The following is a 13,322-nucleotide window of genomic DNA, read 5'->3' as shown; positions in this document are numbered from 1 at the left end:
TTGTAATAATATTTCACAATATTACTGTTTTTTCTGTATTTTGATCAAATAAATGCAGGCTTGATGAGCAGAAGAAACTTATTTCAAAAACATTACAAATAGTTTCCAAACTTTTGGTCTGTACTGTGTATATATATATATATATTAGTTGCTTATTAGTGCTTTTCACTCCAGTTGGTAGTGGTGGTAAATGCACCAAAAGTTGGTTTGCCATCTGCCATAAAACGTTATAGAAGAAGAAGAAGAAGAAAAAAGAGTAGGCCAATGTTCTTGCTGCGCTGTTTTTACTGATCAGCGTTGCGCTGGCTGGTGAGATCAGTTCAGTCAGTTCAGTGGAGCTGGTAAACACGTCCTCTCTGCCTGTCGAGTCGCTGTCGCGCGAACTACCGCGTTGTTTCATCCTACTTTCGGTGTGTTTGGCTTCCCATATTCTGGCGATAAAGGGCTGCAGGAGATTTCAGCAGCAGGAGGTGACGTCAACAAGCCGCTTTGCCCCTTGTTGACTCAAGACAGGAGGAAAGAAAGTGACCCGAGACAAATGCTTTATCTTATACCACATCGCTCAATTTCAACGCGACTTCAACAGCTCCAGTGTTTTACATGCGGTCTCTCGGTTCATCGGTCTGTCGTACAAATTTATTTGTTTTCTGGCCAGTTAAGTTAAACGGAAAAACTGTTTAACATTAGTCGTCTGCGCGAAGATTTCTGTTCCACTAAGGATCTTATGACTCTCTTTTGGATTTTTACACGTAGAACATGTTTGTTTTGTGGAGGAGCAGCAGTAATATGAGTGATCTGGTGGGTCCGGAGTATCAGGGTTGCGTGGACGGATCTCTGATGGACGGATTCAGTGTTTTTATTCAGGGTCTGTTGGCTGTTCTGGCTTTCAGCACTTTAATGTGTAAGTTTCTTTCCCTTTTTAAACCAAACGCAAGTGAAACATTGTTCATGTGTGACGTGAAAGTGTTTTCTTTTTTTCTTTTGTTTCGATTACGAATATGATGTGGCACATGGCTTTGGGTTTGTTTGTTTACAGTCTTCGCTATTGTGGTATATGGAGGTACTATGGCACATTGTTGTGTGAAATAGTGCTTTGATTTATGCTTGGTGTTGGTAGGCTACTAAATGATTAGCATATTTATATACCCATGGTATTCACATGGGACTCTAAGAATAAATAAGTACAAACAATAGGCCTTTTTCATTTAAATTCATTTAATGAGCATGAGCACTCAATCAAACCACAATTCAGTCCCCATCTCATTTATTTTCATTTCAAATGAGGAACAGGAAATTTAGGCTATTTTTGACCTGGTTACTAGCATGGCATTACAGTCACCTGGTAGCAAATTATATTTGCAGTTCAAATGGTGATGGAAAACGGGAATCTTAGGTATTTTAAAATGGTGATTTCTAGAGCTAGAAAAGTAATGCAAAATATAGATGGAAGCAGCAAATATGGGGCCAAGCACTACAGAAGCAAACATCAGACCAACTACAGAAATTTGTAATTGAAGCCCCTTTGGATGATTTTAGTTAAAATGGCTCAAATCATAAATTCAATCTCTAGTAAAATGATTTAATGGCTTATGACATTTGACCAATAGGTTGCGCTGTTGTTAAAGCGATGTGGTGTGTTCTGTGGGAGTTGACAGTGGCACACACAAAGTTTGGTGTCAATATGTCAAAGCTTTGCAGAGATGCACACTCGGATGCAGTTTGGCATCATTCCAAAAATTAATGCGTTAAATTATAACCATTGTGTATATCGGCACGAAATCCATAACTCTGTGCCTGCATGGTCTAGAGATGATCTGAGTCAAATTTGGTGAAAATGGGACCAATGGTCTAGGAGGAGTTTGAAAAAGTAGTTTTACAACATAAATCAAAATGGCGCACAGAAAGTTTGGCCAATTATGGAATAATTGGTATCTATGTTCTCAGCATGATCCAATGAATCTATCAAGACCAGTCTCCTTACAATAGGCTAATTAAAGCAAAAGTAATTAGCATTTTTGTAAACCATTATAACTTTTGACCACAAGTTGCCGCTGCCCTGGGTCAGGGCATGTTGCTGAAGACACATACCGAGTTTCGTAACGATTCGCCATAGCATATTACGTCAAAAAATAAAAATGACCGATGCAAAAAAATGTCTGACATGGGAAAATTGGGTATGGTTTGACTCCTCATGCTGCACCAAATCTAAAGAGACCAGTTTTTTTTTTCCAAACCATTCAGAAGTTATAAGCAAATCTTTTTTTTATTTTTAATCTCCTCACCACTAGGTGGCACAGTGCTGAAACTGGGCAGGTAGCCTCAGGTCATGGTTGTTATAACACACACCAAGTTTGGTGTCAATATGCCAAACCGTTTCGAAGATATGGCCTCACATGCATTTTTACATGCTCTTTGTCAAATTAATTTGCGCATTATTTGAGAATGGTTTGTCTAATCAACTTGAATTTGAAAAGTAGGTCTTTCAAACTATTAAAAATAGCGACCTTATGATATTTAAATTTTCAGAGTAAAAAAGTTCAAAAGTTATAAACATAAACATAAGCGTAAATCTCTATACTGTCACTCAAAGTAAACATGAATTTCACCCCGTTTTGCTTCCGTAATGTGGTGTATTTTCTCTTCGCAAAAGGATAATCAGTGAGAAAATAATTCAATCAATCAACAGTGATTGATTGGATCATGAACAAACCAGAGTTTGCAAAAACAGTGCCTAAAGATCAATCTGTTTCTTGATTGACATTAGCCAGTATCTAAGAGAAGTCAGCAGAAAGTGAGGAAGATTAAGTTTTTACTTTCTTTTTCTATTGCGAAATTTGCATGGGCTTTCCAACAAATAAAACTCTTCTTCTGAGAGGCCTGAGTATTACTCAAAGATAAGATTCTTTAGCAGTGTGATAACACATGATATCCGCATCGACTCCTGTAGCTCATGTGATGCTCAGATCCCAAACTCAAGCTTCCGCTTCCAGCTGGAGGGTTTGAGTCATGTGACCCTCTTTCAAGTTTGAACCCTAAGGTCCAGGCTTGTTTCTTTCCCAATATCTAACCATGTCATGTGGTCATTCAGTCCAAAGATCCACTACACTGTTTGTTCAGTTAATATCTGACCTAATACTTCATTCAAACTGCTACTGATCATTTATAAAAATGAATGTTAAATTGGTGGTAGATGCAGTCATTAAATTCTTAGTAACTCGTCCCACATTTGGGGTATACTGTCAGGAATGAGAAGTCAAATCAAGTGGCTTAAGTTATGTTTCTAAGCAATCAGACTTTTGATTTTTAAATTTTTACCTATTAAATGATAAAATAAGTGAATAAAGAGAGCAAAATGTGCTAAAAATGGACTAAGCAGCCACATAGCAACATCCTACCATGATGGCAGTGAGTATTGGGCCTCTCACATTTTCTTTTCTTTTTTTGCCAAAAGATTTCGAATTCTTTCTTCTCAAAAGCAGCTTGTTGTTTGGTCATGCACTGAATAACCCCAAAAAACATGGTAAGCGACTTCTGACCTTTCTAGTTACTCATTACCATGGATCTGTGCTGTTCCTGTTGATCATTAAACTAAAGATAATTTTTTGCTGTGCTTAGAGAAAAATATCCTAATCATTCGTTATTATAAGATGACTGACATGCGCATTTCTTTTATTCTTGTCAAGAAGTTTGGTTTAGCTTACATTTTCAGGAAAAAATTAAGTTTTCATAAAAAACAAACAAACAAAAAAACAAGGCTGGGAGAAGATCTGTCTGTGACATTTGTACTTCATAAACACTTTGAGAGCTCTGCTTATGCTTGTGTTTTTACTGTACGTACTTCCTCTTTGTTATTTTGGCTGCTTATCTCTGCGGACGTCATCACTGTTAGTTTCCTCAGGCGTTCAGTAATCATCCTGCTTCTGTTTGGCTGTTGATTACGGACTAACCGCTTGCATATTTGAGAAAACGTCCAGATATGACTTTCAGCGGCCTAGTTTAACAGAGTTTTGGTGTTAAACACAAAAATCGTTCTTTCCCCCTGATTTCTTTGATTCAGTTTTGTCATGTGTGTGCTAGACGATTATAAAGGCATTGGTGAGGCATTTAGTCACAACAAAACCTTTTCCTGAGTTCATCCAGGTGGGGTTACTTCTATTTTTGATAATCAACATGATATACGTTTTTAATGAGGGCTGAAGTAGTGCCGAAACCTAATTATTTTACCATTTTTAAACCTATATTTTTGTGAATTGTTTTTGCTAGAAAAGTACACTTGCACTGTTTCTTTAAAATAAATGACACTTGATATTTTCTTAACTACTACAACGTTTCCCGACTAACTAAAAAGTATAAATTTTTCTTTTTGTAAATATTACCACAAATGTTTCAGTGGTATCATTGTTTCCATAAATGTTAAGCAGCAAAAAAAGTTAGCAGCCTTGGTTAGCATAAGAGACTTGTTCCAAAAACATAACAAAAATCTTACCAATAGGATTGTTTCTCTACATCTTTGTCTTTACAGTGAAGAGGTTTCGTGAACCTGTCGGCATAAGAAGATCGTGGAGGATCTGGTAATAATATTAAACATTATGGTAAAGTAATAGAACAAAAGAGAGCAAACTCTCATTCTTTTTCTTCTTCTTCAGGTTCTTTGATACATCTAAGCAGGCCATTGGGGCTCTTTTCATGCATTTTGCCAATATTTTCTTGTCCACACTCACCAATGAAGATCCCTGTTCTCTGTGAGTCAGTTATTAGCATCATTATTTGTCAAGTTTATTGCTTTAACCTGGCATTAAACAAACCGAATGGTCCCTTTGTGTTGTTACAGATATCTGTTGAACTTCCTGTTGGATGCCACATTGGGAATGCTGGTGATCTGGATGGGGGTGAAGCTTGTTTCCAAGATAGTGGAGCACAGACAGCTAACACTGCTGATGTTTGGAGAATATGGTGAGTTACACTGATGGAAGCTGGTGCTGATGGCTGAAGAGTGGGGAGAATGGCCTAGTTTATAGTCCCCACAAAAACATAAACAAAACGTGGCTGATGCATCTGTTTGAGCCGTTTGTTACCACCAGAGGGCGCTGTATGATGTATATTTATAATATGTTTGGGTAGATTCCCCACATAAGCTTTTCCCTCTGAGGGATTTCTTTGGTAAAACACCTAGAAAAATCTGATTACTACACACACATAGTGTGCACTTGCACTAAAAGCAGATGGAATACGCCCACCGTTTCGCATGATTTTGGCCAAACAATTGTTCATGTTTTTCTGCTTGGATCAGTTGTTGAATCCCTGTTTTGACTGTGCGCCATGTTCAATTTACTATAGCTTTACGGAGGCTGATCAGTTAAGTGCTAAAAGTGCAAATACTATAATAAAAATACCAGCACTTTGTTTTCCCTCATATTCATTAACGTTCAAGAGAATTATTTCTTAATGTATTATTATTATTTTAAATACAGAAGAACATGAGTGCCATAAAAAAAAAATCTTTCATTAAAAGCACCAGTGTACTTGGTTTCTGAAGGTTGTTTTACAATCTTATAATATTTATTTATATATTTATATTTTATTATTATTATTATTAATAATTTTTATTATTCTGACAGTTTTGTTTGTTCTAGTTTTTTTTTGTACTTTATTATTATTGATACACATTGTGTTTATTATTGCTTTCTGTTTCTGTGTAAACTCTTTTCTGGGCGTAAAATTAATAATAATAATAAAAAAGCACCAATATACTTGCCATTCTAGGTTTCAATAAAAAAATAATTGTTTTAATGTAGTAATGTAATAAAAAATTATATGTTCAGTATTTATTTTCTATGCATATTCATTAAATAAACTAATAATACATTCACGTAGTTACTGACACATTTCATGAACTAAATATAAATATATATATATTTTTTATAACTTTAAAATTACTTGCATTGTCATATATTTATTTATACACTTTTTGACATGATTATTTGTTTAATTGAAATATATATTTATTCATTTTATATGCATATTTCAGAGTTTATTTGTTGACACATTACATGGTTTATTTATTGGTTTACTTATTTGTTAAATGAATGTATTAAGTTATATATTTACTGAGATATTTCATTAAATGAATTAATATATATTTATTTAATGAAAGGCCCTATGGTCTTATATAATGATCGCAACATTTGCATTGTTTACCTTGCTTTTTTGTTTTTGCTACTGATCCATTAGCAACTACATTTCTACAGTGTTAAACACTCGGTAACACGTGGTAAATATTTGAATGTCTCTTTCTGTCTTTTAGGTGATCCTCCTCAGATAGCGGCCTGGTTGGCTCAGTGCTCCGTGTATTTACTCATTGTTGCTCTGGAGAAAAGTGTGGTCACTCTGGTGCTGCTCATTCCCGGGTGGACCAATGTAAGAGAAATTCACACACTCACACTTTCTGTTATTGTTACACAGACTCACCCCACTGGCATCATTTCCCTCCCCAATATTTAAAGAGTAACTAAACCCTAAACCAACTTTTTTTAGTTAATGATCTGTAAGAATGGGGCTTTATTAGTGCTGTTCATTGATTCGAGTAATTTTTTTGACATTTGAGTATAAAGTGTTTTAATTCTACAATATATGGTGTAAAAACGTGTGAGTGCTGCCCTCTTCAGGTTGAACGGTGGCTACTGCAGTTGATTTTTCCTATTGGATGTTGCTGTGGCAGGTGACGTAAGCAGTTTCCAGCTCACCACGCCCCTCTGTACGGGTTACCACGCCCTTGGCAGTATAAAACCATCTTGTTCCGTCAAAATCACTGACTGTAGTGAGTCAGGAGTTGGAATTGCGAGTATTGAAAACTACCAGGATAGACTATTATAGCATCTATTTAGCATAGCATTTATATAGTTATTTAGATTATTTTGTGTAGCCTATGTAGTTAATTAGCATAGTTGTTAGTGTAACGTTAGTATTGTTAGAAGCATAGTTAGTTAGGAGCATATTGCATTAGTTAGGATAGCTTCAAGTTGGCGTAGATTCATCTGTATTTAGTACAGTGGTGAGGACGGTATGTAGGTGTAGTGTTGCTGGTTGCGACAGCACTGCTGGACTGCATAGTTTTCCAGCAGACTTTATAATTAAGCGCTAGTGGTTGCATGCATTTGGCCTGGAAGACCGCAAGTTCCCGCCTAGAGCTGGAGTGTGCAGACTGCATTTTACACGGGGTTGCTTCTCCAATGCAATGGAGGTGGAAATGGGCTTCTCCACACAGCTCGCACTAAAAAAGGGACTTAAGACCGCAGTTTGAGCCAGCGGCTCGAATTGATATGGCTCAGGCCACAGACACCTCGACATCCTCCACTTCAGGTGAAGGTGGGGGAGAAAAGTCCTCTACTTCAAATGAACGCTCTGTTGCAAAGCTACTTGTGTCACTACAGTCACTCTCCATTTTAGCGACTCTGACAGCAGCTGTCAATCAATCCGTCACTGCGGGTCTCATGTTCATGCCCCACCTGCTCAGCCCCGCCCTCGGTTCATCCCCTCTATCTCCGCTGTGCTCTGCCCACTTTTCAGCATTTTTCAAATATTGCCAGTGGGTGGAGTCAGGCTCTGACCAGGGGTTTAGTTGCCCTTTAATAATGCCAGCCTAGGATGGAAAAAAACTATCTTTCTTTTCTCAGGCTAGATCAGTCAGTGCGCATGCGCAGTCCTAAGAGCACGTCTCAGACATTCGCTGACTGTTTCTATATCAACCAAGACGCTTCTAACGGCAGCTGCAGTAACGCGATGACTTTACCGATTAACGATTGGCTCTTTCATTTAGAAGGCGGGGCTTCCTGCGATTGAGTGGCCATATTGAGTGTTGCATTTTTCCCCCATTCAAAACTATACGAGTGACACGTCTTGGGCATTCTATAGTCTTTGATCCTACTAGTATTGAAGGAAGAAATGAGGACAAATACTATGGAGATGATATTTCGGCATCACCTAGATCACTGACAAGCTACGCAATATCACGTTCATTATCGCAGATGAATCACCTTCGATAATGAACGCGATCTTGTGTAGCTTGTCAGTGATCTACAGATCTATTAAATCCAATTGAAAGCAGGTGATGGAGATTTACCGCTAATCAGGGAACCGGCTTTACTGACGAAATGTGCGTGACAATCGCCCATCCCTACCCCTAAACGGTACATATTAGTACCTAAAGTGTGCCTTTTAAAAGGGTACTGCCCCAGTGACCTGTCCCTAGGCTGGACAATGAATTAATAGAATGAATGATTGTACATGCTACGATTTCAATACATATTGAGTACATTAAATTCCATACTTTCTCATTGTAAAATGTTCGAGACATTCTATAACATTTTTTTATATACAGATTATTTCTTCTTCTTCTTATTATTATTATTATTTATTCATTACATGGACACATATTTATTGAAGCTTTGACAACTGGTGCGTTTGTGTGTGTTGTAGCTGGAGGAGGTGGTGCTGGACTACATCCCAAACCCACAGCTGGAGTTGGCCATTGTCATGCTGATCGTGCCTTTCATCGTCAATGTGAGTCATTCAAGATTAATGCCATCCATCCATCCATCCATCTTTATGTAATACAATGCAACTTATTTCTGTAAATATGTGTTTCAGTCTATAATGTTCTGGGTGGTGGACAGCTTAACAATGCGGAAATATAAGAAAATGACATCTCTTGAGGGCTCACGTGACTGTCCGAAGCAAGTAGAGGTCTCGTCAAACGAGAGCAATGATGAAGCTGAGGTGAGAATATTCATTGCGTATCACACTTTCAAGCAGTAATATAGAGTTAAATGTAACCAAAGCACATTTTTGTATTCTTTATCCATTTCTAAGCCATTTTCAAAGTGATGTCACCAGTGTGGTGTAGTTCAGTGTATGTGGTTATAGTATATTTCAATAATTGCTACTTGACTAATTACTATTTGACATTTACAGTAGCTGATGCTTTTGACTTGCAGTTCACTTTATAGGTAGACAAGTCCTTGTGTAACCTGGGTTAAATTAGCTCACAGTTGTGTGCTGTAAAAAATATTTTGTGGCAACATTTACAAATTGTAATAATGTTGAAAATGTTCTTTTAATATGACATCCTGTACATTTTGTTTGTTAGTTGTTTTAATAGTCAGATTTGGTAGAAGTATGGTGGTTCTTTAAAAGATTATTTAAAAACTTTGGGTCTAATATGGACTAACTCAACTTTTGGGTTAACATTTTCATTTAAAAATGTAACCCAACAGCTGGATTAGTCCATATTTGACCCAAATTTATGCTGAAACAACCCAGCATTTTTTAGAGTGTAACAAACATGAGTGTTTTAATCATGGGTCACTTCTTGAAAGATTTGAGGTTAAAGTGTGTAATTTCTGTGGAAACCAAAGAGAATTGCAAAAGCTTTCAACATATGATAATGTGCAGTCCCTTGGAAGTTCTTTATACTGTGTTTAACAAATCAGTGTTGAGATCCAGGAACAAATGAGTCAGTAAAAATTCCTTAACCTTATCTTAATGACCCTGTTCTGCATATCTGTCCCTGTGGACATTTCATCCTAGTTTGGATTAATTCAGTGGTCTGCAGCTGGTTAGTCTCAGGCCTGTAGAATAAAGTAGAAAGAAAAAAAACATGTAGAAATTATCCAAATTAGACAGAAGACATATGTGTAACTTGACATTTGACCGAGTCCTCATCTTCAAAAATCATTGGAAAAAATGCAAAAAACAAAATGAAATTTGACCTAGACTTTCTAGGTCAAAATACACATTAGAGTGATCAGACAGACTAAAATGTGTTTTCTGTGTTGAATTTTTTGCCGTCAAGAGAAGGAAACCACCAACATTCAGCATTGTTTTGCCCATTCAGCTCATATTACATTGATAATTTTCCATATTATTGGGCTTATCCAGTTTATGGTATAATATTAATAAGTTAAAATGTTTGATTTTACAGACCGACACTTGATGTCCAGTGAATCAAAACTATTTATAAACCACTGGACCAGTTGAATTTCTAATTAGCTAGGCTTTACTCTTGCATACGATTTCAAATGAAATCTGCCAGCTGAAATGAATGGTTTGTTTCTGAATAGTTTGACTGTGTGTTTGTGTATTGTATTCTTCTTCTTGAATGGTGGGATTGTGCTACATAAATGATATTTTCTTATTTAATATTTTCATCATTTGACCAAAGACCTTTCCAAAGGCCAGTGACCTCTAGGGTCAAATTGTTTCCAGTTGTTGGCCAATACAGTGTGTATTCTCCATCTGTTTTACTTTGTTTTCCTCTTCTCCTCTTTCATTTTTCTCTTCCTTCTTTCCAACACTCCTCCAGTTGTGGATGTGCGCCAGCTGCTCACAAATCATCCATTTGTTCATCGAGAGCAAGTGATATTTGGAACGTGTTTCCATAAGCTCATGCTGTAGAGAATGAACCCAAATCTGCGGAAGAGAGTGTTTGATGAGTGCAGATATGAACGAGAATATATAAAACTGGTCTAGTGTCGGTCTCCTGCTGAACCCATGCATCTAGTCTTCTGGTTTTATAGTCAGTAGTAGATTTATGCAACTATAAAGTGATCCAGCTCACGTGAACGGGAAAAAAATCATGGGTAAAATCTGACCAGGCTCTTCAGCTGACCTCAAACTGTGTTTTTATGTTTGTGTAGGTGCTGCTAAAGGAAGATGAAGATGATGCTACAGTGTGTTCTGAACCAGAAGAGCACGTCTCAACAGAAGAGGCCTTAATACAAGTCCGTATGGAAGTTTAGAACACAAGCGTTTAGAAGAATACTTTCTTAAACACTAGCACTAGATCTCTGTTCTTAAACCTAGTGTTTACTTCCTGCATAGTTATCTTCCAAATAATTCCTAAGTGACTGATTTGGAACACTCTAATTAAGGATAAACTTAGTGCAACTCACAAATAGAACTTTTCACGTTATCTAAACACTGGAGACTGGCCTCAGTTGATTGCAATAGAGTTTGGCGTTAGCATTTGCTAAGCTAACAACACAATGCTCAGTACTTGACACGATACTATGTAAAATTGTCCATTTTTAGTTTAAGATTGATAGATGCTTTTTATTATTGAATGAAATTGAAATTGAAATGTATTTATTTAGCATCAACATTTCATTTATGAAATTCGTATGCTAGTGTGGTTTTGAACGGCGTTCTTGTTGGGAGGGTTCCAGCGAAATAGAGCTTTTCATGGGAGTACACTTTGGAGAGTAGACTTACAATTGAGGGGTGTTTACAAAAAACTTTTTATGCATTTTTACCATTCATATATACACCACAACAGCATTTGGGGGGGGGGGGGGGGGGGGGGGGGGGGGTTCACAAACTTTTGAAAACGTGTTTCATGCAAGGGTATTATATGTTCACGTAAAGTGTTTTTAGTCGTTTTTGTGGATCTGTGTGAACAGGGGTTGCTTTGTCAGCATTTGTGATCATAAGGATATGAATATGAAATGTTCTGATAAGAGTTGTTAAATGGGGGAAAATGCTGTCTATGTAAGTAGCTCACTAGATTTTGGAGCAGCTGGAACTAGGTTGACAACTTTAAGCAGATGCAGGAGTGTACTGCAATTTGACATGATTTACTTTATGCAAAACTGCTTTTTAACATTCTTTTATAATTATTATGCATGTAACTTGTATTACACGTGTGCTCATTTTAACAGATACTACATGGAATTTTACTACAATGATACTACAATGGTATTTTTAAAAATTCATATCTTTAGAATTTCTGAATCAAAAATGCGATTAAATTGGTCACCATTTGATAAGTTACAACATATATAAGTTATATATTTCGCTATAGATTTATATCGACTTAAACCTAAAATCTTCATATTGAACAAATAAATCCTTCAGGTCAATGTTATTTGAGAGTTGAATTGTAGCAGTGCATTTTTCAGCATAATCAGTATAAGATCATTATTAGCATACGAGTTATTAAAGGGAAACACTATCCTCCCTCCATGTCCTTTAGAGTTCATACTTCTAAGATATGAATTAAAAGAGAGGAGGTCTAGGGTTTTTCCTAATGCCAGACAGTCAGGGACTTTTAATTTGAAGTCTAAATGGCTGATGTTGCTACTTGTGATGAACGCCTAGCTGTAAACACACTACAACCATGTTTCCAGCTCTGACACAAGCTAGAATAGTTCTTTATGAAACCATTATAAAACCATTTGTAAATATTCAGCATTAAGTGAAAGACCAGATGATCGTTGTATTTTAACCTGTAAATTGTAAACATTGTACAGTATTCAGTTTTTGTTTTTTTGTTACAAATGCAACATGCTGAATAACAGTTCAATATGTGTAATGTAGAAAATGTACAACATGCAAAGTAACCGCAAACGTAGCAATTTTTAAGCTGTTACATTGGATCGATTTCTTCGAAACTGTAGCAATGTCAGCACACAAATGCAACTTTATTAAGAAACATCTTTTGATATTTGTCAAACAATGTGGTTGCTATGCCTTATTTTGATGTAAACCAATAAAACTACAGTTCAAGTGACTTAAACTTAAGTTGTGATGTGCTTTACAAAGCTGCTCGTAATAAAAATCCAATCTATAATGACATTTCTAGCCAGAAGATGTCAATTAAAATTAAATTGATCATTTTTGGGAAGATTTGTGTTCTTAATGGTTTTTTTTATGTACTAATTGTTTTATAAAAATTAATTAAACTTAATTTAAACCATAGAGTCAATGATTGGTGAATATGAGGTTAGAATTCTTTTTTATGTATATTTGTGTTTATGTGTGTGTGTGTGTGTGTGTGTGTGTGTGTGTGTGTGTGTGTGTGTGTGTGTACTCACATTTTTTCTTTACCTTTAAGTAGGGTCATGTCTCGAGAGCTTTATGTGAAGTATATTTATAACCACAGCCAACAAAAGTCCTTTCTGACAAAAGGGGGTCTAAGGTTAGCAAACACAGGTAAGAACACCTGCAGGGTCTGATGACGGGTGAAACAGGTCACACTCAACCAGACATTAATCAAGTCATTTAGAGTTGCTGCATTTCTCAGCTGTTTTGGATATAACATCGTCTTTATGGTTTGTTTAACTTTAAAAAATAATGTTTCTTTTTGCTAGAGTGCAGTAATCACCCACGTTTAAAGTAGCCAAATGTTTTCCCAATTAGTTTTCTTTGTAGGCAATAGTACATTTTAAGTAATTATGTATTTGAAAAATACAGATATGTTTTTCAAACAAAACCGTAACACTATTCTCAAGTCATTATGATGAAAGCATAATGCTTATATACATATA

General features: G+C 36.3%; 2 protein-coding genes across 3 annotated transcripts in view; both read left to right on the top strand.

Moving 5' to 3' along the window:
* Positions 1-348: 348 nt before the first annotated feature.
* On the top strand, positions 349-11,342 carry LOC132099059 (store-operated calcium entry regulator STIMATE-like). 2 transcript variants are annotated; one of them, XM_059505483.1, is made up of 9 exons: positions 349-633; positions 733-901; positions 4,523-4,571; positions 4,647-4,742; positions 4,832-4,953; positions 6,305-6,417; positions 8,476-8,559; positions 8,647-8,775; positions 10,695-11,342. In XM_059505483.1, the coding sequence occupies exons 2-9, from the start codon at positions 757-759 to the stop codon at positions 10,794-10,796; spliced, it is 840 nt and encodes a 279-aa protein (XP_059361466.1). In that variant the 5' UTR covers positions 349-633; positions 733-756; the 3' UTR covers positions 10,797-11,342. The 2 variants fall into 2 exon arrangements, with proteins under 2 accessions (XP_059361466.1, XP_059361465.1); XM_059505482.1 differs by having other exon boundaries at positions 350-901.
* Positions 10,059-13,322, top strand: part of LOC132099058 (inter-alpha-trypsin inhibitor heavy chain H2-like) — a 35,089-nt gene continuing 31,825 nt past the window's right edge. The window contains exon 1 of the mRNA XM_059505480.1: positions 10,059-10,063. The gene's annotated coding sequence lies outside the window, so the exon portion shown is untranslated. The remainder of the gene's footprint in view (positions 10,064-13,322) is intronic.

Source organism: Carassius carassius, chromosome 22 (assembly GCF_963082965.1).
Source record: "Carassius carassius chromosome 22, fCarCar2.1, whole genome shotgun sequence".
Taxonomy (NCBI): domain Eukaryota; kingdom Metazoa; phylum Chordata; class Actinopteri; order Cypriniformes; family Cyprinidae; genus Carassius; species Carassius carassius.
The sequence above is the reverse complement of the archived record's forward strand: the minus strand, read 5'-3'. Positions and strand labels throughout refer to the sequence as shown.

Bases quoted from the DNA above. Each gene is read 5' to 3' on its own strand.
- LOC132099059 (XM_059505483.1), top strand. From the start codon at position 757: ATGTTTGTTTTGTGGAGGAGCAGCAGTAATATGAGTGATCTGGTGGGT. The intron at 4,572-4,646 runs GTAATAATATTA...CTTCTTCTTCAG, and splicing joins AGAAGATCGTGGAGGATCTG to GTTCTTTGATACATCTAAGC. The intron at 8,560-8,646 runs GTGAGTCATTCA...TATGTGTTTCAG, and splicing joins TCGTGCCTTTCATCGTCAAT to TCTATAATGTTCTGGGTGGT.